Raw genomic sequence first — 27,654 nt, 5'->3', positions numbered from 1 at the left:
CGGTAAAAGGGTATGCTATGATACCGCCAGCCTTTGTGTACTGCTCCCTCCCCAACAACCACTAATTCACATGAATAGCTACAAATCGCAACCCTGGCCTTTTGTACTTCAGAGGTGGTATGGTAGCATTCTATTTTATGGTCATGCTATCGGTGCTGGTGGCCATTTCTTATTTAGTTTGTGGACGATTGCGTAAAGATGGCAGCAGTAATGCAATCCTGGGTATGGGTGGTGGTAGGGGATGCGGACGAACGGTTAAATCGAGAGCAAATCTAGCAAATAGAAAGCGTTAGGCAGTGTTGAAAATTGGCGTTTGAAATGTAGATGATGTGTATATAGCATTTTTCGGGCAATACAAACACTCCATCATAATCCCTAACTCAAGAATATTCTTATAACCTGTACAGCCTGTGTTTTTTTTTATCTGACAATTACTGTTTTTGTTTTCATTTGTGGGATTACAGCATGTGTACAAAATGGCGGTAGGAGGTGATAATGGATAGGTGTTGCTATTGTTTGTGGTCTCGTCAGTTGCTTTTCTATGTTTATACTGGCTCTTTGTAAACAGCCACACCAGTATTTATCGTTAAAAGGAAATGACGGCTTGAAGTATATCATGAAAGTTCATATGTGGTAATTGGAAGGCGGCTTTTGTTAAATTTGTTGAGAATCTTTCAAGGTGGTTAAATTATTTGCAACAATGGAATGGACAGGCTATGTTCACATTATAACCCATGATGTAATATTTGGGATGTAGAAATTGTGCAAAAAGCCACCATGTCATGCGGCCCAGATAATTACATGGAGCTGTGTAGACTTTGTGCATGCTACGATGCCATCAAAATGGAAATATTTGGCGAGGAAGGGAGGGAAAGAAATTTGGTTGACAAAATACAAACATGTCTCCCATTACAGGTACTGTATACTTTTTTTGCTATATGAGTATGTTAACTAGAATGTGTTTGCATGGGAGCAACTGCTGTGTGGGATAAGTTTGTAATTAAAAGCGTGTGTATCATTTGTGCTGCATAATATGATGGATAAAATGAAAGTTGCATCCATCAGGCGAAGAGTTCTGAGCCAGATGTGCAAGTAAATAAAATTATAGTTGATGATGTCCTCGTTTTTAGTTAACCACATACTGTAAATTTTTGTCATGACATAGTACCCAGTGACTTTATGTTATGCATTTGAGATTACGTTTTGGGAGTTTCTTTGTGTTTATCTAGCATATTTCTAACTTCTGTTATATGTCAGCATTTGGACGTGATTGTACTGAAGCATCCTAGACGCTGTGCTGAAGTGTCTGAATGCCATAGTTGGCTGTCCTTCAGTATGGGTCCAGGTAGCAGCCTGCAGACTAATGCAGGTTGACAAGAATAGAATGGAGTAGAGTAGAGATATGAATGATGAAGTGGTGGGTTATGAATGAGATGATGGATGAATGGGTTTGTTAAAACTTAATGTTGTCACATGAATGTTAGTTTTCTTTACCACTGTTCGGTCAGTTCCATGCTTTTACCTGAGGCTGATGATAAAATACTGTCACATGTAGCAAGTCCCGATGAGGTCACTGGATTTTTTCAATTCACCTAACCCTTCCAGCTGCACTATGGCCCTGGGGTCGACTCAGCCTCTAACAGAAATGAGTACCGGGAATTAATTAAATAATTTTCCTGGGGAGTAAAGTGTGGCCGGCACATAAGGCTGATAACCTTACCGCCATCCTTGAGCCGATTGTCTAGATAATGTGGGACCCTCAATGTCTCACAACCCTATGGGCCTTCACGGCCTGGTACAGGGATAGCTTTACTTAGGGTGGTACACATGACGAAAATAACGGGTTCTAAATCAGATGATTGGATTTATTAGCACCTTAGTTACAAGTTCGCGTAATAACACTTAAATACAGTGATGTCACTAATTTACACAACTTCCAGTTCACTGTTGCACATACTAGGATTGTCCATCTTCACTAGTCATCTCCTGGCAATAGATCTCAACTCAGAAACAAGCACTTCAATTCACTATGAAGTCTTCTTGCTATTTCGTCTTCATTCACTCTGGAATCTCAGAACTAAAATTTCTTCTGGACTCAGTTCTCAAGCTTATGACTGGGTTGTAACTGCCCTGAATGAATTCAAAGTCATATTCATATTGCAGCTGACAGTCAGTCAGTAATTCTTGGTGTCAAGCCCCATCATATGCTGTTGACCCATGCCGGCACAGTCTTCCTTGGGTCCAAGTCCCTTGGGACTCGCGACCTTATTTTACTGTCTCAGATTTGAGACTTCCCTTTTTGTCGCCTCCTATGGCTTCTAGGGTTACGGTGGAGGTATTCAACCCCACCTCCACACGGGTGTGCTCCTTGATTTGAATGAATTCTGTCACTCCCTTTTCTTATAAGCACTGCACAAACCCCATGGAAAACACCGTCTCTGTTGATGACGTCTCCACTTTCATAGCATGGCCCAATACACAGAAGTGTGTTTCCCAAGCCATTGCTTAGAAACAGGTTGCATAACCACATTGTTCCACTGCTGCTGAATACAGACGACAGAAAAAACAGCCTCATCTCTTGTGTTGGACCGTGTTTACAGAGCTGTTGCCTGGCAGCGCGTTGATCAAATCTGTTACAGTATTGTTTCATAGAAGCCTTCAGTGAATGGTGTTAAGTTAATGTAGGTTTAGAATAGTGTATGACAGTTACAGTAACGAGTAAAACCCTATTTCAGTAACAGACTAGGACCTTAGGTTTGTCTTGTTTGTGTTACATTTATTAACTAAGCAGAGCTTAGTCATTACATGATATACAATCATCTTGTGTTAACACTGTTTATTTTATTGTCTTTATTTTATATGAAGTCTGTCACTGTGCATGTGTTAGGTTAAAACAGAACTTTTTGGGATGCTTTGTGGGGAAGGTAACTTGCAAGACCATGAAGTAAATAGATAATGTAAAAGTCAACCTCATGGTAATTGATGAAAGAGATTGTAGTGACAATAATTGCATTCAGCTTTCTTAGAATATGGTAATTCAGTAATTTATTACTGTGGCAAGCTTCCTTTGGTTCTGAAATTGGTATTTGATAGTCTGCATAAAATTTGTTCGGAAATGAATGAGTCCATTCCCAGTGTTGGCATACAGCATTTTCTTCTAATAACAGTATTCTAACAATAAAAATAGCAATTATGGTATTTTTTAGTAATTTATACATATTTCTTGAAATTGTCATCTTTTTCATGGGTATTTTTGTGGCACAGTTTAGGATGTCACCATATTCATTAAACCTTCAACAGTGCAAGACATGTAATTTCTGTTCATGGGGACTGAGGATATTTAAACATTTTACTGAAGCTGTAAGAGATCAGGAAAAGTTGGAATTGTTTTTATCAAATTTTGACAGTACATTCAGAGAAGTATGTAGAATTTGAGTATTGATCCACACTACTTTATAGTTATATTTGGCACAGTAAGCTGATGAAATGTATGAATAATTGTATTGTTTTACCTCAGAAATTGTGCTTGGTGTGATGGTTGTGTAAACATTGTATGCACAAGTTCCTTGTCACTTGTGTTACACTAGTACACAGCATCCTTTCTGTTCCCACACTTCTAACACACAGAACATCGTTACAAGATCAACAATTTTTATGCTCTTTGAAATAATGACATTATCTACATGAAAATATGTTTTTCCATTAACATCATATTGTTACATTATGGTTGTCCTTATATGAACACTAAGAAAAGAAAAGAAAAGATGCTCTATTTTGATGCGGTAATTCAGTATGCGAACTGTGACATAATGCATAATTTTTGTGTCCACATTTGAAATTAGTATATCAGAACTTGTTTTAAAAAGTTTTTCTTATGTGATATCAAACCCTTGTTAACTAGTGGAATCAAATATAGTTAACCCTCAATAATCCAGGTTAATTGGGGGAGAGGTCATCAGATTAAGCAATAATCTGGATTACTGAAGCAAAAGGTAGCCCTAAGAGACAAAAAACTTAAGAACAGAAATAAATGGAAAATTTAATGATATAAAATAAACAGAGAAATGTCACTCTAGAGACCTTATTTATAAACTATAAAACACCATTACATTTCTTCTTCGATAGAAGACTCAGAAGCTGTACCTGGTTTTGAACATAATAATGCAGGTTTGAAGGAACTGTCAAATTTTGTCTGAACAGACAAGTGACTCATCTGCCTTCCTAAATGCCATGTGTCTTTTTAAGTAGGTACTGAACTGTGAACATCATTTTTAGTGTTTCGATCCAGATTGTCTGACATCAGGATTAGCAAGGGTTTACTGTATATACAGAGAAACCTTTTTATGAGGGCCATACCATAGCTCAAGCGGTTAGTCGCTGTGTTTCCACCGTGGTGGCCCAGGTTTGATCCTGGATCTGGTCAAGTGAGATTTGTGGTGGACAAAGTGGCGCTGGGGCAGGTTTTCTCCGAGTACTTCGGTTTCCCCTGTCGATCTTCATTCCACCAAATTGTCCACCATCATAATCAACTGGGGCAGGCTACAATAGGCTCATCACTGGCCACCGTGCCAAGTGGACCCAGANCCCCCCCCCCCCAAGTGAATGATAATTTTAACCCTGTTATGATAAAAATTGAATTCTCTATGCTGCTGATTACTGACCTGGTAAGGTATTCCTGCACATGGTAAGAAAACAAGCCAATATGCCATGTTGTACAGGAGCTCTGAACTTATACCTATTAACATGAGAACTTATATTGCAGAATGTACTGAAAATGTCTGTCCAAAGCTTCATCATGGTTTGAGCCTTCTAGAAGCGTTTCAGAATGCACACAGAAGCTTATCACACCCCAAGCCAGTCTTAAATTAATGTATTTAAGTGTACACCTATATATGAAGATTATTTTCTCACACTTGTCTTTAGAGCTTGGTCATGGCCAGCTGCACAGTTGTTCTTAAATACATTTTCTCCATAATTAACCCTTTGGTGCGGTCATTTAAATTCCGCGGCCGCGTCTCCGGCGGTAATATATTCAGCCGGCCATTTAAATTTTGCTCGAAAATGATTTATTCATCATTGTTCTTAAATTCTATGAGATAGGAACATGAAACTTTCACTAAAATGATCTTAAAAGGTGGTTTTATAACCTTACCTTATAATATGAGCGCCCTGTATCTCGGCAATGGAGGCAGGTTGTTTAGTATTTGAGCAGTGAATGGTACGCCTTGAAGCATGAAACTTTCACTAAAATGATCTTAAAAGATGGTTTTTATAACCTTACCTTATAATATGAGCACCCGGTATCTCGTCAAAGGAAGCAGGTGGTTCAGAATTTGAGCAGTGTAAGGAAGGCCTTGAAGCATTCGTGTAACCCAACGGTGCCCCACATTCATCGCTCCAATATTGTGTATCTTTTCTTTTGCTCTTTTTTTTTAACCACACAGCTTCTGTGCGGCCTTGCCTTCTTCCCCGTGAGGGGTATAGTTCAAGGAAATGTCTTTCCGTGAGCAGTTTAGCTAGTCAGGTCAGCTGCAGTAAATTCAACGTTACGAGTTATCATAACAAGGGGTTGTTGCTATGCCTTTGATATTCCATCCATTTTGGCGGCAGTAGATGTCGTAGGGGTGATCACAGAATTCATGAAGTTATTCTAAGAACTGGCTGGTATGTAGTGCACGAAAGCAGAGCTTAGCTGGCTCAAAAAAAATATTTATGGTCATCCCTCGAAACGACCACCAAGGTCAGTACGATAAAATGGCGTCAACTGGAGCGATAATACATGAAGGAATGAGTTCTTTTCCCACCCCACACACACCAGTATCGTCATAGGGGGTGACCATAGTGTTCTGCCTTAATTCGTGGCGTTTTTCTAAGAACTGGGTGCTATGTACTGTGCGAAATCAATCGATGTTGCAAGAATAAATTTTTGGACATCCCTCTTCTAAGAATTACAATTGAGTGTGTTAGTGTGGCCAGCTCAGGGCAATATGATATTATAAACACAGCACATATCACGTCTCTGCTGTTTATAACTTCATAGGAAAGAAAACACGCCATTCATAACAGATTGAACCACAAACCTCTCCCAAGAGCAACAGGAATTTTGCTGCAAGACAGGCATATGTAACGATGACTTAGCGCAGCTAAACAAATGCCTCATTATATATAGTACTTGTGACAACAGGCCAGCGAAAAATCTAACAATCTACAGCAAAACCATCAATTATTATGGGCGTTATAACATAGGTGTGCAGCTGGACGAAACATACACGTCGAACCCCCCCAGACGATTTAAATACCTGACGAAACATACACGTCAAACCACGCTGAACGGTTAAGAAACAGTTTCTTTTTGAAAGTTGCCACCATGTGTCATGCAAAATAGACTAAACTCTAAAACACATAAAGTTGCAATGAAGAAGAGGAAAAGAGAGAGATAGAGACGTAAGTTGTCAACATTGTGTCATATATTTGAAATCAGATCCCTGTATCTACAAATTTTTATTCCGAACTGTGAGGTTTCAGAAGTAAATGACATGCGAATCATGATGTGTGAATAAATAGTTATGTTTGTATAAATTATTAAAAATTTTAATATTTGCTTTTCAGTACACAGGNTCCCTGAACCTTCCTAATGGCATATTCTAAGGCAAAGTTGAAAAGGCATGGCGATAAAGCATCTCCTTGCTTTAGACCATTCTAGATATGAAATTTATCAGACAAATGTTTACCTATACGGACTTTACTATATGTTTCGTTTATATACATTCAGGAACAGACACACACACACACTTAAATCTCCATGAAGACTACTTCTTCAGGAACTACATTTACATGACCAAACAAACTCGGTATCCTTTTCAAACAAAACAGTACATCACTGTATTATATTTCCTCTTGGCATAAAGACATTTTGTGTGAACCATATATACCCTGAAGAAAGCAGTCTTCTGGGATTTGGCACCGTGTATATGTGGTGTTAACCGACGTTTCGGAGGAACGTATCGCCCCCATCTTCAGGGTTGAAGAAGTATAAGTAAATCTGCAAGCGACAACACCATGAGTCTGCTTGACCGTGTCTCACGGTGTTGTCGCTTGCAGATTTACTTATACTTCTTCAACCCTGAAGATGGGGGCGATACGTTCCTCCGAAACGTCAGTTAACACCACATATACACGGTGCCAAATCCCAGAAGACTGCTTTCTTCAGGGTATATATGGTTCACACAAAATGTCTTTATGCCAAGAGGAAATATAATACAGTGATGTACTGTTTTGTTTGAAAAGGATACCGAGTTTGTTTGGTCATGTAAATGTAGTTCCTGAAGAAGTAGTCTTCATGGAGATTTAAGTGTGTGTGTGTGTCTGTTCCTGAATGTATATAAACGAAACATATAGTAAAGTCCGTATAGGTAAACATTTGTCTGATAAATTTCATATCTAGAATGGTCTAAAGCAAGGAGATGTTTTATCACCATGCCTTTTCAACTTTGCCTTAGAATATGCCATTAGGAAGGTTCAGGGAAACCAGGTGGGACTGAAATTAAATGGGACACATCAGCTGTTGGCATATGCCGATGCTGTGAATCTACTGGGTGATAATGTAGATACCATAAAGAAAAACAGTCAAGCTTTAAGTGATGCAAGTAAAGAGGTTGGTCTAAAGTAAACATAGAGAAAACTAAGTATATGTTGCTCTCTTATCGCCAAAATGCAGGGCAAAATCATGACATAAAGATAGGAAACAGATGTTTTGAAAATGTGGCACAGTTCAGATATTTGGGAACACCGATAACAGATCGAAACATGATTCAGGAGGAAATTAAGAGGAGACATGCTTGCTACCATTCAGTCCAGAAGCTTTTGTCTTCTTGTCTACTGTCCAAAAACATAAAAATTCGAATATACAAAACCATAATTTTGCCTGTGGTTCTGTATATTGTGAAACTTGGTCTCTGACATTAAGGGAAGAAAATAGACTGAGGGTGAGTATTTGGACGGAAGAGAGATGAAGTGACATGGAGTTGGAGAAAACTGTACAATGACTAGCTTCATAACTTGTACCCTTCTCCAGGTATAATTAGAATGTTCAAGTCAAGGAGGATGTTGTGGGCAGGACATGTAGCATGAATGAGGAAGATGAGTAATGCGTATAGGATATTGGTGGGAAAGCCAGAAGGAGAGAGACCGCTGGGAAGACCAAGGCGTAGGTGGGTGGACAATACTGAAATGGATCTTAGAGAGATAGGATGGGATGGTATGGATTGGATTGATCTGGCTCAGGATAGGGACCTGTGGAAGGCTTTTGTGAACACGGTAATGAACCTTCAGCTTCCATGAAATGCTGGGAAATTCTTGAGTATTTGCAGAATTGGTGGCTCCTCCAGAAGGGCTCAGCTCAATGAGTAAGTGTCTGTTCCTGTCTGCCTTTTTGAAGTTTCTTGGCCACTGTAAACACTATTAAAATCTTTATGTCAGCAGGGATGAAGTAATAAGCAGCCTGCATCCTATGGATTGTGGTGTAGTGTGTCCTTTTGAGCACTCTTTCAGGCATGTTACTGTTTTCATATAAATATTGAAACATGAGTGCCATTATTATTCTTGCAGTACACTCCCGCAATTTGTAGGATTTGAGGTTCATACAGCAGTGGTTATGAAGAGTTCTGTCTTATGGGATATAACACCATGTAGTCCATTGAAAATACAATTCTGCTTTCATGCTCATTTCTTGCTCAGCTTATCCTTCAATCCTGAAGTTGGAGGAAATATTTTTTTATAAAATGTCAGTTGAAATTCATTGGACTACATGGTGTTATAACCCAGAAGATAGTCCTCTTCACTCCTGCAGTTGTTGTGGTGTTGAAATCTCTTAACCTTATATACCTGCCTTTGCTTCTGTTTATTTCACAACACCCTTGATCCCATAATGGAGACTTTCCTTGAGGTGTACCAGAAAAGTTCTATGTAAATTGACAATTTTTGTTTCTTCTTGCAGTGGTATGTAGCTCTGTGGGTAGAAAATCATAGACATATCTGGGAGCTCATTGATTTTCATGTCACACTGTACTGTTGAAAAGCAAGAAAAACTGTGTGTTGCCATGAATGAAATATGCTTCAGTTCCCAATTTTCTGATGATTGAAAGTTAAGGACAGATAGATCCAGTGTGGCTTGAGAAACATCCCAGTGAAAATCTGAGCACTATCTGGTGTTATAAGTGAATAGTTATCAGCAAAATTCACTAAGCAGATAAAACATTGTCTATAGTATGAAAGAAAATATGCCCCCTCAAGCAGTCGCAGCAATCTGGCAGATCATAACTTTGCTGAATTCAAGGTTAAAGTACCTGTAGTGAATTAACAGAAAGGATTTAACATGTATATCATTACAGTGGCTAATTTGGTGACATACATTATATACAAATGTTAAGCCCATGTTGATTTTTCTCTTCAGAAAGTTTCAAGAAGACTATTTCTGCATGTACCTCTAGAAATATAGAGCCCTGCACAAAGTATTTATACATCTGTTCTTGTTGTATAAGAAGTTAAAAATATGTAATTTTCTGCTGTGTTTTACAGGTATCAGAAAGTGATAACCTGCCTAAGTCATTGTGCTACAGATGTATGTACAACCTGGAAAATTTCTATGACTTCCGGAAGAGAAGTGTCAATGCAGTTGCTTTGCTGGAGAGCTGTATTGGACAATCAGAGAAGAGGAGTCAAGTGGTATAAACCTCTTAATATCATCATCATCATTATTTTGTGGTTTGTAGCAACCTACTTGCACTGCATTATAAGAAGACTGATGCGAAAGTTCTCATGTGAACATACATACTAGCCATATTATGTGGATTTTTTGTTGGCGTCGAATCACACTTCTCAGGTTATGGATGGAGGAGATGACCACTAATTTTGCTCAAAGTAACATTTTCCAACTCTTCTATTCAGTCTGGAGAAGGATTAATATGACTTTGAAGAAACAGCTGTGCATATCTGTTTGTTTTGCTGTAACATTTGTATTTAATAACATTGTTAAGAAGCAAGTAGAAGTAAGTCACAGATTCTGCAAGTGAGGTGTGTTTTTGTTATCATGTGATTTATAGTCATATTCTAATGTGGAGTTACAGTCATGTGTTTCCTTTGTTTGGGAGAGCTTGGCGCTACTAATCACAGTTGTATGATGATGATGATCTGTTGTCTGTACTGCCTCTGCAAATCACTTTCACAAAAATCATCGCTTTCATAAAAAATCTCACGTTTGCTCAACTTTTATTAAACTGTATGCTATCTTGCAATAAATAATACACATTTGCATATAAAATTTAAGTGCCCATCAAAAAAAAAAACTCCATGGTTTTAGCCCACAAGCAGACCACATCTGTGGTCTAGTGGTCAGAGTTCCTGGCTACATATCTAGAGGTCTCGGTTCAGTTCCCAGCACTGCCAGATTTTTGAGAATCAGTGGGTCTGGAACGGAGTCCGCTCAGCCTCGTGAGGATAATTGAGGAGCTACTTCAAGGAAATATCGGCTTCGGTCTAGAAAACCGAGATTAATGGCCACACAAAAGCTGGCACTAACTTCACAGACCAACAGCGGTCATTCAGTAGATATAGTTCACTTGCAAACTAAAAGCCACGGGGTAATAAATGAAAATTTGAGGGACTTGTATTCAGAAAATGTCCGGTTCAAACCTTGACCAGGACACTGTCTATCTTGACTGGATTGGGATGCTGACTATCCTGGCAGGTTCCTGTGTGGTTTTCCTCTGTCCCCTGAGACATGCCTTAAAATTAGGGTATGACCACTTCCTTCTAGTTCTTTCCCGTTAATTATTATCTAGGCTGACTCACACTGTTTATATAAACAGACCAGAATTGTAATTATGAAGAAATTAAATTTGGGGAATAGATGCCATGACTGCTCTCAAAATCATTTGTCTTCCTGTGTGTTATGTACAGATGTAAGGATTAAAATAGCTGCTTTTTGCCTGCATGGTTATTCTTTGACTGTGAAGTTGGAGTCAACATGTTCCTCTGAATCATCGCTAAACTTCTACCACATTACACAGTATCATATCCCAGAAGATAGTGCTCTTAATACTGAGAACAGAGGTATATAAACATACTCATTATGGCACTGTCAGCATGGTATTTTCAAGCATTGTTCAGTATGAAAATATCAACTCACATCTACTTTTTTCTGAAACAGCGTGAGAGAGTTCAAGTGTTCATAAAGTAGTGAAAATCTGTAGAGTACTATGTAGCTGGCAGTGAAACAGGCCTGTGTTTCTCTGAAAAAGGTTTCTTTGCTTTGGGTTATTTAATGACACATTCATCATCGAAACTATAAATAGCATCAGATGATGATGAATTGATTTGGAGGAAACAATCATGGCCTAATTGAATTAACCCTAATATGGTGGTGAAGTGGACAACTGTTTACATTTTCTGCTCCAAATTTTGTCAGCAAACTCCTGATGTTTGGTTTAGCAGGACAGACTGTACAGCACAAAATGGTGGGATGGTAGGAAATAATACATTTGAAATTATGAGAAAGGAAGTTGTTGTGATACAATATGAACTATTCCAATATCTGCCTGGAGGGACAGAGGAAATTCATGAAAAAACCTCAGTCAGGATAGACAGTCTCGTTGCTCAAGTATGAACGAAAGACCTACTGAGTACAGGTCTGTAGCATTACCTCTAGAACAACATATTCTGTGAAATTGGTCTTTTAATGGACTGCAAGTATATGAAGTAATATTCTCTTCATATTTTTCAAGTTTGCATAGGAGGAAGTCTTGTGTAGTAAATGGTTAATGAGTACAAGCTTCCATTTCACTCACATAACACAAACAATATTACCATAGCTCTGAAATAGCCCTGCGTTGACAGATATTTTCATGTGGTTGGATTTCCATGTTCACACTTCAGATTAATGTTCAGTTTATAGTTATTCTTTGTTATGCATTTAAAATTACTCCATGGTTTTAGTCCTCAAGCAAACTATACTGACTGAGCAACTGCTGCTTGTCGTCGAAGTTAGTGCTAACTTTAGTGGATAGAGGGTGTCACGTGGTCAGCACAGTAAATCCCCACAGCCTTTAATTTCGGTTTTATAGACCATAGCCACTATTTCCTTGAAATAGCTCCTCAGTTATCCTCACGAGGCTGAGTGGACCCTGTTCCAGCCCCACTACTTCTCAGAAAATCTGGTAGCACCGGAAATCTAAGCCAGAACTCTGGATCTGTAGCCAAGAACTCTTACCACTAGAACACAGAGCCTTGGTCCCATTTAAATTACATGCATATGATAATTGTGTATAGGTGATGATTTGTGTTTTATCCTGCAGTGCAGTTGAAGGAGGCAATACTTATATGTTTAACATTGTAACAGGATGGAGAGCTGAAAGAGCAGTTCGAGCTGCTTCGTAGCCAGTTGCGGAAGATTAAGAATGAAGGTGAAACACAGGAGAAAGACGTACCAATGCCTCACCTTGAGCCTCAGGTAAATTAACATTGCCATTTCTGCTCTTTCATATGTTTTTCCTATTAGTAACTTCAGGTAATCTGTGAAGTTATAAGATTGACTACTGAAATATTTGTAAAAAGAACAGTTTTAATTGCTGTAACATTTCAAATGTTATGTGGTGAATGTTTTTAGGATCAAATGCCACATGGCATTTGCTGTCTTTTCAGGAGGGTAGGTTTCATTTCCATCGTGTAGTTGATTTAAAAGGACCAACTTCCATAGATGACATCACTTTTGCTTCTTTTTTGTTTCTAACTTTACTCCTATCAGCTGCAGTGTGTGAATGTACATGTGCTGTTTCACCCACTCAAGGAGCTGAGCTCTTCTTGAGAAGCCACCAGTTGTGCAGCTACTCAAGAACTTCCCAGCATTTTATGGAACACAAAGGTTCATTACTGTGTTCACAAGAGCCCTCCACTGGTCCCTATTCTGAAACAGATCAATCCCATCCTATGTCTCTAAGATCCATTTTAATATTGTCCACCCACCTATGCCTTTGTCTTCCCAGTGGTCTCTTTCCTTATGGCTTTCCCACCAATAAATCTTATATTCATTTTCTTTTGCTTTGGTCATTTGTCGGCAGAATCCGTCCAGGTCTGAGGCTTCTTGTACATTTTAGTAACAAGCTTATTTTTTTACGGTGAGGAGTTGTTAGCCCCATGCCCAACCCCCAAGCTGGAGGACCACCACTTGTCAGCTGTCCGTGACTTGTTTCCTTTCTGCATCATGCTTGTCACCCGCATGCATACCAGGTGCAGCAGAGACCGCAAGAATTATGTCCAAATTAGTAGTTACAGAATTATTATATTCTGTATGTGAAATTCATGGATTAGTTTCCGTAAGGTGTGTATAAGCAGACACTTTCTGACTTTGGGCAGATTTCTTTATGTCAGTTGCCGTGAGGTTATATAATTAGCCTTTGTTATAACGAAACTTTTATATTGTGTGTATATGTATCTATATTTTATAGTCACATGAACGCGGTCCACTCAGCCTCATGAGGATAATTGAGGAGCTGTTTCAAAGAAATGGCGACTCCGGTCTAGAAAACCAAAATTAACGGCCATGGGGATTTGTTGCACTGACCACGCGGCACCCTCTTATCTGCTAAAGTTGAAACTAACTTCACCGACAAGCAGCGGTTGCTCAGTCAGTATAGTTCGCTTGCGGACCAAAACCACGGAGTTTGTTTTGTTTTTTGTAACTGACATGTCTGTATGTGTTTAATTGATATATTATACTGTAAATGCAACATAACAGGAGACAGTGCAGTGTGAGGGACATTATAAAATAGAAAGGGACATGAGAGGAAACTGTGTATATGATAATTCACGGTTCTATAAAACTGTGATAAATTCAGGAGGTAAAGAAAATAAAGGAAATGGACAGATAGTCTACATGCAGAAAGCCATATACAAATTATGCGCTCTCACCCATAAATCAGTCTTGTAATGTGGATCATGGGATTGGGCAGTGGTAGCATCCAGGTACAGTAGTTTAAGTGATCATTTGCTCATTTTTCAGTTCCCTGTTCCAACAAAGAGTCCTGAAAAACGACAGGATACTGGGACAGAACCGAAATGTAGTGAAGCACTGAGCCCTACCAGTGTGCACTCAGATTACCACCCACCATCTGATGAAGTTATAGCCATGGAGCATGTTGAGGACAGTGACAAGGATCATTCCATGGTACAGTTGCACAGATGTCATGTTTCTCATTGGATTACTACAGTTACTTGTCTTAAATATGCTTCTGGCATTTGTACATTAACTTGTCTTGGAGGGATAGTGCCATTAAATATTATGGTAAGTTATGCTGGTTGAATGGTACTGGAGTGTTAGTGGCATTCCTGAGCCCTTTTTTATCACACTGTCAGATCGTACTGGCCTTCCCTGTAAGTTGCTATCTTCATTGCTGATAAGGGGAATCCATATGAAGGAAATACCCAATCTAGGTTGGCAGACTGGATTTTCTAAACACATGATGTGGGCTGATTCCTGGTATTTCATTTACTGGCTGTTACTTTATTTTCCATATTCTGACTTCATTACAGCGTGCCCCGTGATCTTTGTAGGGTCAGTTTTCACTACGTTTCTAGAGGACCATCTTTAAGATTGTACCCGTGTTGTTGGAGCCACACAGCTGTGGGTCAATTTCACCAACATAGTGTCTGCCACACACACAGAGAATAATGTGAATTCAGTGTGCCATCTGTTGTGGAAGCCTTTTCAATCTGGTTCTCATAAGTGAACTCCTAAGAGTGTGTTTAGTTTTGGAGGTTGTCCTAATCTAACAATTCCCTATATATTTGAATGAAGTGCCTTCCACATAGGGAATAGACACAGAGCCAAGAGGCTTTTCGTGTTTATCTGGACAACTGCTACCCTTGGAATTAAGAGCAGTCGAACCATTGGTGATAATGGGTGAGCTGAAGATCACATCTCAGGTTGTCAGTCTGATTAAACAGATCTTGTTCTTGGCATGTGGTAGAAGCTCTATTGTGTAGACTGTGAATTAGTCCTCTTTTGACATGTGGAGAATGACTAGATTTGAAGTTGAGGTACTGGCCAACGTGGATGGATTTTCTGTAAACTAATATGGCTTGATGACCAGAACATCCGGAAAAGAAATCACACTTTATAGTAAACTGTATTGGAAAGGGGGAGCTGGGATAGGGTACTCGGTATAGCAACTGGCTACGGGCTGGACAGCAGGTCAGAGTTCAAGTCCTGGTAGGGTCAAGAATTTTCTATTCTCTGTGTCATCCAGACCGGCTCTGGGGCCCACCCAGCCTCCTGTCCAGTCGGCACTGGGGCAAAGCGGCCAGGACGTGAAGCTGACCACTCACGTCCAACTAGTGCCGAGGTCAACTTCATGGCATAGTGTTTAATTAGTTTAGCGCAAGGAAAGCTTTTATCTTTTTACTGTATTGGAAAGTCTGTTGAGGTGGTTTGAAGAACCTGTAACCCATATCACCATGAGGCCAGACTACAAACGTGTCACTTACATACTGGAGCCACAGAGATGGTTTGTATTGTGCTGTGTGAAGGGGCAGTTTCATTGTATTCTGTAGAATACCAGGAAGTAATCCCAACTGCTGTGTACTGCTCCTTGATTTATGCCTGAATTATATGGTGTATTGGTATTCCACCACAACTTAAAATAGACTGTTATATTCTTCAGTAATTCTTCCTTAATTTCCCAGTCATTCACATTCCATTATATAACATTTTCTTCAGCCCTGTTTCTTAATAAGAATTCCTCTTTTTCTCTTCAGGATACTGAGACAGTAGATGATACCAGTGGCAGAAGAAAGGATGCTGTTAGGTCTGATGGGTAAGACTTTTAACTCCAGTTATGGAAATCAATTTTGTTTTCCTGCTATCTGCTTGATTCTGGTTACATCTGATACTGAACTGAATTTCTCACTATGAATCTAGTAAAAGTAACAACTTGTATCATGTTAGCTTGAATTGCCTTATCCTTTCGTTGAAGAAGCGTGGAACAGATAGCAAGAGGTAAAGTGGTACAAGAAAGTAATTAGTTTTGCAGAATCTGATAATCATTACACTATTGAAATACAGTTCATACACATGTTGTATTGTAATGTTTATCGTGTTTTGGAGCAGTTATTATCAGTAACCACCTAAGATTTTGAACATTGACATCAGTTCTTGTTCGCTGCTGTCTCACTGTATGCCACCAAGCTACTCCTTTCTTGTCGTTGCCACCTGCACTTTACTATTTGCCTCACACTATATGCACTGTTTCACTACACATAAATGCTGTATGCCATTTATAAAAGTATGATCAGATTGAACTGAACTGCACAGATCCATTGATTCTCTTACACTATGCAACCGGTGAACTTCACAATTGTAGCTGTGGAAATTTCTGGCTGGCAGCACGGATTGGACAGAAGCTGCTGCCTTCATACTGTTGCTTGTCCACGGCACTAAAAAGTGTGACGTGTTCTCAGGATTGTGTGCAATAAATGACATGTATTACAGAGAAGTATAGAAACAGACGTGTTAGATGTCATTCATATTGATAAAGCAATATGTATTCACAACTGTTCTCTACCAAGAATCTCATAAACTGACGGATATAATGAAAATGAAATTACAGGGCCTGGCAGTAAAACTTTTTGAGAGTCACAATACTGCTTTCAGAAAGAGCTAAAAGAGAGAGAGAGACTTTTTTGATGATACTGGGTCTGTTTCATGACAAAATGTTCATCTGTTCTAAGAATGGGAATATTTCGACCACATATAGCAAGTACAGTACATGGTGTTCTCAGTGAACATTTTTAACAACCAGACTTTGTCTGATCGATTTCCTGCATGTCCCAGATATGTCAGTTGCCAGCTCATGTGAATTCTTTGTATGAGGTTTTCTCAAGGATGTTGACAGAAGTAATCTATGTATAATTAAATAGCTCAACATGAAATTTTGACACCTATTATCAGCATCACTGAATACACACTGGCTGGAGTAATGCAGTATTTCCTAAGGTGTCTAGATTGCTGGAAGTCCAATTATGCACATATTAAAAATTCTGTCACTTATTTTCCCAAGTCTATTGTGTTCATGGACACACAAAAAAAATCTCATGCATTTAGTTAAAATTGTAGCATGTTTTTGGAAAGGTCCTATAAATATGTGCCTTTTAAACAATTTTAATATTTGTGTGGTTATATTATTTGTTCTGTATTCCTCAGTAAAGTTCCATCTTCAGAATCTTGTTGCACATTTTGATTTCAAGAAGTTAATGGAACTCGCTTATATTTTCAGTAAGGTGATACATTTTATGTAAAGTGTTGGATTACATGAAGAATTAGGCGTAAACTGAAGGGTAGTATTTAAATGGAAAAGGGGTGGGAGGGTGCTGGCTGAATTCATTTGCCTCATAATGCGTTGTTGTGAGCCTTCGGTTTCCATAAAGGGCAGGGAATATCTTGACTAGCTGAGCAACTTGCCTTCTCAAGAAAGACAGCTCAATGGATTTAGACTATTTAAAATGTGTTTGAATGAAACATGTAGCAGTGTTCATATATTACTGTGGTTCCATAGTACAAGATGATGACAAATATCTGTGAGATATAAAATAAGAATTTAAACAAAGCTATTCATGTGAATTAGATTGGGCTCATACAGGCTCATACTCTGTTTATAAACAAACCTAATTAATTATCCTCTTATTGTTCATTATCCAAATGTTACAGGCACAATATAGGAGAGGGGGAAGAGGAACTAACCAGACAGGAAACGCTTCACACTTGCAGTATTTGTAATAAGGCCTTCTCTAGTAAAGGACATCTTGCACTTCATAACAAAATCCACATGAAGGAAGGTGTGGAAGAAAACCATTGTCAGAGCAACAGTCCTGTGGACAAATCAGTGGACCTTAACTGGAAGAGTGGTTACTATCGTCCTTATCGTTGCGATCTATGTAATAAGTCATATTCAACTGCAAAGCACCGTTGGGGACATGTCAGCGTATGTCACCGTGGTAATCCTCTTGTAACGTGCCCCATATGTGCAAGGGTCTTTTCTACATGTTTCAACCTTGGTGAACATAAGAGAACAAAGCATGGCTTAGAGGAAGGAGAAATTGTTGATATAAATGATGGTGATGATGCTTCAGTAAGTGTTGCCGACTCCCCAAAGCATGGCGCTTCATTAGTGCAGCATTCTATTGATAACAAAAATTCATATTCAGTTACTGCAGACAACTTCCAAAAATTAGCAGGTAACTTCCAGAGTGTCCAGAATACAACCAGAAAGTCAGTGAACAATTCTGGAATCCTACATACATGTAAGCAGTGTGTTAAAGTTTTCAAAACAGAAGAAGAGTTGGAAAGGCATTCTCAGTGTCACACAAGAAGAGTGTCCTCAGACAGCAGCAGTCAGAGTTCAAACTCAGATATCAGCAGGAAATCTGAATTTGCAAAGAGCCTCAAAATCGGGAAGAAGCCTGAGTCAACTAAAGGTTCGGAAACTGTTAGAAGGGTAGATCTAAAGGCAATACCAGGAATGAATAATGAAACAAGTTTGTTGAAACAAACACTGTTACAAAATCGGGAGTGTACTGAGATTAGATCAAGGAAAAGAAGCCCCTCATTGGATATTAGTATGGATGATATAAAGATTAAAAAACGAGTAGGTTCATCAGCCGAGACAAGAAGTAACAGTGGCAGTCGGCGTAAGAGTTCAAAACCTCGAAAGATAGCAAGGAATGACGAAGATAATGATGACTTTGATCAGGATCAAAAAGATGTGAATATTTATGCTTGTGATAATTGTCCCCAAGTTTTCCAAACATTACCAGAACTGCAAGAGCATAGGAATAACCATGATGTTGAAGAGGAAACATATGGAGGAAGTGTGGGTAACACAAAACCATTTACATGTCTCCTTTGTGAAAAAGATTTCACTTTACGTTCATCTCTTAGCCGACATTTTAATGCCTGCCATGGTATAGATCCTTCAGACCTTGTGGATATTTCAAAGTATCAGCGAACACCTCAGAAGAAGCAGGACACTTGCAGTTTGGTTTCAAGTGGAAATAGCCAGTCCACGTCCAGGAAGTTTGATGGGCAACAAAAGAGTGTTCTTAGTCAGAAGTCTAGTAATCAGAACACCGTCGAAGATGTAATAGAGGTAGATGATGATGGTACATTGCTTACAGAGAGACCTCCTGAAACACAATCTTGCTTTATGTGTGAGGTATGTACAAGAGAATTTGGTGACCGTGCTAGTCTTTGGCTACACCTGCGATACACACACAAAGAATATGCAGCTTATGCATGTGGTATTTGTCTTAAGATCTGTGAGAATAACACTCAGCTTTACCAACATTGGAAAACTTCCCATCCTCCTACTCATAATTCAACAGAACAGCGCCGGTATTGTTGTCAGGTGTGTGGTCGACAGCATGATTGTCGAAAGAAGTTACTTACACATGTGACTGTTCATAACCTTGACAATGGTGCTGGTGGAGTTTATGATCCTGAAATGCTTGTTACACTTAATACTGGATTTTATAAATTTGAGAATCATGATGAAGATCTAGTTACAAATGAGTACAAACCTGGCTCAGAACAGGAAGTATTGGCTGACAGTAATGGTGGTGAATATACAAGTGGAAGAATCGCCAAAGAAGGTTCTTCTTTTGGCTGTGAGTTGTGTTACAAATCATTCCCAACAGAGGATGGATTGGTGAAGCACAAGAAAGGTGCTCATAAAGCGAATTCCAACACTGATGCAGCTGTTCCAAACAGTTCCAGAGGGTCCTATCAACTTTACTTTGTTTGTGAATTGTGTGGAAGCTCTCACAGAAGCAAATCAGAAAGATGGAGGCATGTTTTTAGGACACATAATGGTGAATCTGCTTTAACTTGTGATGAACAAGGATGTGGAAAAGTGTTTCCTACGCGTTCTTTAAAACAAGAACATTGCACTAATCATCACCGACTACAGGGCACAACACCAAATGTTTGTGAAATCTGTGGAAAGCTATGGGGCACCCGTGTTGATTTCTGGAAGCACTTAATGGGTGTACACCCAGATTGTGTACCACTGACATGTGGGGTATGTCTTAAGATGTTTTGCACTGTTCCTGATCTTCAGGCTCATGTTCATTCAACCCACATGCCACTAACTGCTGGGGACTTCTGTTGTGACATCTGTGGTCGCCCATATTCTAACAGATCAAAACTTTCAAGGCATCGCAGAATACATTTGATAGACATTCGCAATGATGTCCCTCAAGTTCCACTTCTTAAAAGACCATTCTCCTTGCCAATAAACATTCCTGAAAAAAGTAGGCATGGAATTCCCTTCAGTGTACCATCTGTAGGAACATCCAAAAAATTTATGACAGCAGTGAACACTTTCACAAAATCTGTGGGTACGTCAGTTCCAGCTCAATCAAATGCCCTTTCAAAGCCTAGTAAAATTCCAGGCTTGTCTCCAGAAGTGAAAGCAATGGCTCCGAAACCTCAGCCAATGCTATTTTGTGATGTGTGTCCTGAGATGACATTTCAGTCTGTAGCCCAGTTGGCAAACCACCGTCGCAGAATTCACTCTCTTCATGCATGTGACCTGTGTTCAAAATTTTATGGTAGAACATCTGATCTCTGGAAGCATGTCAAGAGAGTTCATAACAATCATCCAGAATTGACATGTCATATCTGTAAACGAATTTCAGCAAGCAAAGCTCATCTAGAAAATCATGTCTCTACAAAACATTGTCCCAAGAATCCAAATCCTTGTACTAAACTACCTTTATCTAATCTGTATTTCAGTGCTGGGAAAATTGTGAAAATCCCAACACTCTATCCATGTCATAAATGCTCAAAACGATTCTGGAAATCCCATCTCCTTAAAAAACACCAGCGGCATTGCTTGCGTGCAGCTAAACCTAAACCACTGAAACTTACAAAATTAAAATCAGATTCTTCTGCTTCCACACAGGATCTAACTTGTGACATGTGCTCTAGGACCTACCAAACCCCATCACGACTAAAGGAGCACCAGAAAGTATCTCATGCTCCACAGCACTGTGAACTCTGTCTTGATGTCTTCTTTACATCAAAAGCAGATCTGTTTGCTCACATTAAGGAAAATCATGACAGTCACCCCAACTTCTGCTGCTCCATTCCAAACTGTTCAAGAACAATGAGGTCAAAGGCTGATCTTGCCATGCATCATCGACAACATAAGTCTGTTAAATATCCTCCGACATGCTACCTCTGTGGAGAGGTATATTTAAACAAAATGAGGCTGTGGAATCACCTTAATACATCACAACACAAGGCTGCCATTCCTCTTATATGTGGTGTTTGTTTCAAATATTTCCCATCAACTGAAGAACTTATTCAGCATGTAGAGAGCCTCCATCCAAGAGCTTTGGAAGCTCCAGACACTTGCAGGATATGTGCCAAGACTTATTCCAGTGTGTACAAAGTAATGAATCATTTTACAAAATGCCACCCAGAATATTATGCTTGTAAGGAATGTCTCCAGGTATTCAAAAGCAAGACGGAATTACAAGAGCATAGTGAAAAGGGACACGTCAAAGTAGTTGAATTTGAAGGAGAGAGTATAATAGGTGGTGATGATGATGATGAAGGTGGAGAGAAAGTAGAGGGAAACTTGAGAGAAATATCAGGGAAGGAGAATGTTACTGACACTTCGGAGGATGGAGTTGTAATTAAAAATGACCACTTGTCTTGTGAGTTCTGCAGAGAAATCTTTCCAACCTCTGCTGAACTGGTGGAACACACAGAAGCAAAACATCATACTCATGTGGAGTGTCTCAATTCAAATTCAGGCACTGAAGAAGAATCAGTAAACATTCCAGAGTATGATGCAGAACATAATACAGTTGCCAAGAGACCAAGGCGTTCGTACAATTGTGAGAAATGTTATATTTCCTTCCGTTCACCGTCAGATCTTGCAGACCACAAAAATTTGAAGCACGTTTCATCACTTTCAGATACAAAGCCTTACCATTGTGGTCTGTGTGACAGACATTTCACTAATAAATCATCATACTGGAAGCACATAAATTCTCCTGCCCATCTGGCCAAACGAGTACAACAGAAATTCATCACAGCAACAGCAGCATCACAAGGGAATCTTATGACTGGAAGTGAACAGTCATATAATTTGAATTTCCATGAAAGCACAGGAAATAATTCTAGTGCAAAAGCACAAAACCAGGGAAGTTGTGATTCTGAAGTACCTTTTGTGTACATACCAGAATCCAGTCTGAAAGATAATGTTATATATGAAGTTAAGACTGAAGTCAGTTGCATTTCCAATGCCAGTATGCCTGGGAAGGGAAGTGATAGCAAAGATAAGAAGAATGACAATGAAGGAAATGTCAGATCTGAGAATGTAGAGTACAGTGGCAAGCATGGAATCTCTTACAGTCAGACCAGCGATGTATCTTGCAATGTTAAACTGATTCGCCGAAAATCAGAAGTCCGTAGAGTTTACAGTGATGGCTCTCACTCAAAATCCCCTTGCTACTGTCAGCTCTGTGGGAAGGAGTGGCCGGCCCTGAGACATCTTTGGCAACATCTCATTCGTAACCATCGACGAGAGGCTGCAGTAACTTGTGGGGTGTGCCTTAATTTTTGCCATGATTATCCAAACCTTGCCTCTCATCTAAGTTCACATCACCCTGACAATTTCACTGGTGAAGGCAACAATTTCACATGCCGCATATGTGGTCGTTATCACAATGCCCGATCTAAACTCATTCAGCATGCAACTATACATATTGTCTTAGGTCCAAAACCAGAACATCAGCCACAATCAAATCTTCACAATTGTCATACATGTTTCAGATCTTTCATCAGTGAACAGAATCTCTTTGATCATGAAAAAACCCATCAATCTTCAAATAATATCCAGAATGAGAAACTGCAATACACGTGTGAAGTGTGTTACAAAGTTTGTGGTAATGTAGGTGCCCTTGTGACGCACCGAAAGAGTCATAAAGTGAATGCAGATGATCTTTTTGCAAGAGATGATTTGGTAGACATGGAAACAGAGGAAGTAGAACATAATATCACCAGTAGTCAAGGCTCTGAGAGTGAACAGCTCTATAGCTGTGACATCTGCCTGAAGGTTTTCAAAAATGAGTTACTTTTCTTTGAACATAAACAAATCCATGTCAGGTCCTTAAAAAGAAAGAATATAATAGCATCACATAGCATGAAATCACAAATTCAAAAGCAAAATTTATACATCTGTGACATTTGTACTTTGGTTTTTGAGACAGAAACAAGTTTCACAGCCCATTCTCAAAGCCACAACTTGTCATCTCAACCTACACACCCAGTTTCAAAAGCACAGCATTCATCTTCCAGTAATCTCAGGCAGGATATTCAGGGCTCCATTACTATTGGACCACAAGGACTGGCCGCTTCTAAGGATAAATTTTCTTGTGCCATCTGTCAAACCATATTTCATAACTCAGCTGTTCTGTCTACACACTTGAAGGTTTTCCACAGTAAACACTTCACCTGTAGCAACTGCAAAAAGAACACGTTTACATCTTATGTAAACCTTACCAAACATTTTCGTATCTGCCATCTTAAAAAGGCGCAACCACGCAGCTTTCAGGCTAACATCCAGCTGCTGAAGAAATTGAAGGAACATTCAGATGATAATTTGATTTTGTCAGTGGACAGACAAGAATCTTTCTTTAATAAACAGTCAGCAAATGAAGTCAAAGATTTGAACCTTCTTGGGGAAAATCAAAATAATGAGCCCCATTCCAATATTTTAGGAGAGTTGGAAAAGGCGAAACATATTATAACATCTCAGACTTTGGATAAAGGCACAATTATAGAATCCACAAGAAATGATTTTGGGAATTATAGTTTTGAGAGATCTCCGACAGAAAGAAATAATATGGAAGAATCTAGTGTCGTTAATGCAGAATCTCCTTCCATCTCTGAGTATACTGACTTCATTATAGATTCTGAACTTAAAGACAATGACTATAGAGATGGCAGTGAAACACAGGAAAGATCTCAGAATAAAATAAACCATATTGAACCAGGTGGAAGTATGCATAATTTTCAGAATAATAAAAGATCGCTTATTGAGAGTTTTGAGCAGAATGAGAGGGCTCTATTTCATGACTCAACTACAGAAGAAAAAACTCATGATAATATTATGGGAGGTAATATAGAACGGAATGATCCAGAGATCCAAAATGGCAGAGAAGATCAATTTGTGTGTGATGCAGAAATTAATTTTAGATTAGAGGATGAAATGACAGATTATTTAATGAAGGCAGAAGATTGCTTAGATGTTGCAATGACAAAAGTATCAGGTACCACAGCAAAACATTCAGAACAGTTAAGAGAATTAGACTTTCCGAGTCACTCTCCAGAAGCACCAATGATGGAGGAACAAACACAAGATACATCAGTAACAGGACAACCTAGCTGTCTCGAATCAAAATTTTGTGATGAAATCATAGGTAAATATGTTGTTCAGAACTCACCAACATGTACAGGTGTTTTGCAGGAATTGCCTATACATGTTACAGGAAACACAGACAAACCTAATGGCAATGATCTGGGACATTCCATAATGGCAGAAATAGTGGATAATGAAATTTTAAGTGCAGATGCTTGTGATTTCTCAGAAAGCAATCTGACTTCAGCATCTGGCCCACTGTCAGCCAGTGATGAAAGTAGGCAGAAATATGTGTTGGATCCTCTTCCTGTTCATAAAGATGATTTAAAGAAAGACAAGGATTGTTTATATTCATTAGAAGATGCTTTAGATGAACTTGTGGCCCAAAATACTGAATGAGAAAAGTGATGGTGAATTTATTTTATATTGCTTTAAACTTGAGGTCCAGAATACTGAGTAAGAAAAGTGATTGCTGATTTTTATTTTGCAATTTACATTGGCTTTAAACTATACTCATCTGAGGATGTAAGTTAATGTTCTTTGTATGTAAAGTTATTGATAGTTCCATACTGAAGCATGACATCTAATTTTAGGGTTATAGAAACAGAATATTTGCATTGACATTTAAGATGTGAGAACTAATAGAGAGTATTTTCTTTTTATAAAGCTGTTGGTACCAGCTAGGTCATAATTACATTTTGTATTACTCAGTCATTGATTACCCTGATGATACTTTTTTTTTTTAAACTGTTAACACATTGTGTTGGCATTAAAATGACCTGGTGTGCCATTTTTTCTGGTATGTGTATATGTCAATGCATATTAATATTTATTTTCCAGGACCAAAATTTTGGGATTCAGAAATCAGTTTCATTTTTTGTGACAGCTTGAATAGGTTAAGTTATTTGAAAACGGCGAGTAATACTCGATATTCCAATGCAAGAGTTAAGTCAGAAAATTATTTAAAAAGAATTCTACAGCTAGGTGAGAATGTGCTATGGAGTAGGCCCTAAATGCAAGAATACATGACAGTTAATAGTAACATAGGTTGTACATGTTAAAACCATTGTTGGCACTTCTATTCATGGTAAGTAGTGTGCACAGGTACAACAACCTGAAATAATAATTGTCTTGGCTTGTAGATGTTATACAACTTTGCATCTGTTAAGTTCCTCTTAACTAGAAAGATGTTTGGTTTTCCATCTGGGTGACAGTCTAATGTATATATTTTAATAAGTTAACCTTTCCTACAGTAGCTTCATTTTCCAGTTGAGGTGATCAGATGAAATTGTTTTAATAATGTTTGATAGAAAGTTTTGTATTAAAAATTTGTTCAATTTGCATGTAAACTGGCAAATGGAAAAAATTAAGAGTGTATGGACATGGGCGTTATTCTGGCCTCAACATGAGACTGAGATGTAGACGTCCCTTTGACAGAATTGGACAGGATTAAACTTCAACCACAGTTTGAAGGGGGCAGAGGGTGTAACATAAAGAAGTCAGAAGAATACTGTTACTGTCTTCTGTGATGTAACACCATGTTTCAGAGGAGTGTACTGCCTCCGTCAGGGTCAGAGAGTAATAAGCCAAGGAAGAAACCAACAAGAAGCAGTCTCCAAGCACAGCAAGCGGCATGCAGGAACCCAGGGGATGACAATAGGCTAGTAGATTATTCACAGAGCCAGTCGGAACATACCTCAGTGGCTTCTGCAGACTACATGGTGTTATATGACAGAAGACAGAACTCTTAGTAGTTATTGCTATGAGAAACTCAAATCCAAAATTTAGAAGTTAAGTTGTGGAACACTGATAGTATTGATAAACAATTTGCTGAAATATGTGTGAGTGTATGTCATCCCTCATTGATGTCAAGGGTTTATAACCAAGGTTTGAACAGAGGAAAAGAAAAATACTTGACAATTGCAAGTACAAACTTTTTTTTATTTCTATCTTTTTACTGGTAATATTACATTCAAGCAGCATGTACATGAAGCAGGAAGATCTGTTGTTTTAGTAAAGTGCTTATTAAAGGCAAAGCGAGTACTTTTTTTTGCATTATTTCCAAATTTGCTCTTCTATCATCTGCAGGGAGATTATCTGAGTCTGCTGTGAAATATGTGGTTTGTTCAGCAGGAAGTGATGATGCATTTGGACTCATGGTGCAGTCAGGAGGCCAATAGCCTGTCATCACTGGCCTGACAGCCATGTGAGACCCCTGGTCTTCTTTAAGCGTTGCCCCTGTAAATCTCTGTAGCTTTATTGAAGTAAGCTTATGTGATATGTGCCTCTCAACTGATCCCAAGTTCCTGCTACTGTAGTAAATAATCAGACATGTTATTGTGTGTAAATGGAATATGAGCGTTGCACATTGAAATGAATGTTCATGCACAGTAGCCATAATGTGAAAAGGAGAACATTCCAGTATAAATACTGGGATGTTACCAAGAATAATAAAAAAAAAAACATATTCATCCAAATAAATTTAGACAGGCTCATTACTGGATAAAAACTGAAACAAAATGGTGAATGCTGTGCTCAAGAAAATTCTGATGAAATCTTTGCTGAGCTTGTACATTTCCTCACAGAATCCCTTAGATATCTTTACAGGAGACCAGGGTTTCACATTTGCTGTTTCTTGGAGTATCTTCAGCACTTTAGTGTGAACATTCTATGAATATTTATGTAATGCATTTCTTGCAGCAAGACCATTTCTGGCTTCTTTTGTGATCTGGTTGGGTTCTGTTTGTGATTTGTAGCTCTAAGTGGCTTGTTGATTGTGCTGCAGGTTCAAACATGTGGAAAGAGTTGATGTGAGGATCTCAGATAACTTCCCTGTACAATTCAAGTGACATCTCAGGTGATCAGCCATGTCAGTATTAAATGAATTTCTATGAAAACTGTTTATACTTCCGTAATCAGAGGCCGATTTGATGGGTCACACATTTGTCAGTCCCTAATTATAAAGGCACAGACAGTCTCTGAAATAGAACTTTATTCCATATTGGCATAGCTGATTGTCCAAGAAGACTTTATTTCATTCATTAGCTGCGAAAGCGTATGTTATTATTTGTATAATTGATTTCAGTCTGTATTCCATGTAGGATAGAGCCTTATATGGTGTAGGGGGTAAGAATAATTAAATTTATGCATCTAAATAAAAAGGTAATTTTCTTTA

General features: G+C 38.7%; 1 protein-coding gene across 1 annotated transcript; it reads left to right on the top strand.

Annotated features, from left to right (window-relative positions):
• Nucleotides 1-250: 250 nt before the first annotated feature.
• Nucleotides 251-27,654, top strand: LOC111872054. The gene is made up of 6 exons (XM_023865555.2): nt 251-915; nt 9,577-9,723; nt 12,395-12,505; nt 14,054-14,218; nt 15,808-15,866; nt 17,756-27,654. The coding sequence occupies exons 1-6, from the start codon at nt 778-780 to the stop codon at nt 24,876-24,878; spliced, it is 7,743 nt and encodes a 2,580-aa protein (XP_023721323.1). The 5' UTR covers nt 251-777; the 3' UTR covers nt 24,879-27,654.

Source organism: Cryptotermes secundus, unplaced genomic scaffold (genome assembly GCF_002891405.2).
Source record: "Cryptotermes secundus unplaced genomic scaffold, Csec_1.0 scaffold162, whole genome shotgun sequence".
NCBI classification, from domain to species: Eukaryota; Metazoa; Arthropoda; class Insecta; order Blattodea; family Kalotermitidae; genus Cryptotermes; species Cryptotermes secundus.
Note: the sequence above shows the minus strand (reverse complement) of the source record. Positions and strands in the feature narration are given on the sequence as shown.

Bases quoted from the DNA above. Each gene is read 5' to 3' on its own strand.
- LOC111872054 (XM_023865555.2), top strand. From the start codon at position 778: ATGTCATGCGGCCCAGATAATTACATGGAGCTGTGTAGACTTTGTGCA. The intron at 9,724-12,394 runs GTATAAACCTCT...ACATTGTAACAG, and splicing joins CAGAGAAGAGGAGTCAAGTG to GATGGAGAGCTGAAAGAGCA. The intron at 12,506-14,053 runs GTAAATTAACAT...CTCATTTTTCAG, and splicing joins TGCCTCACCTTGAGCCTCAG to TTCCCTGTTCCAACAAAGAG.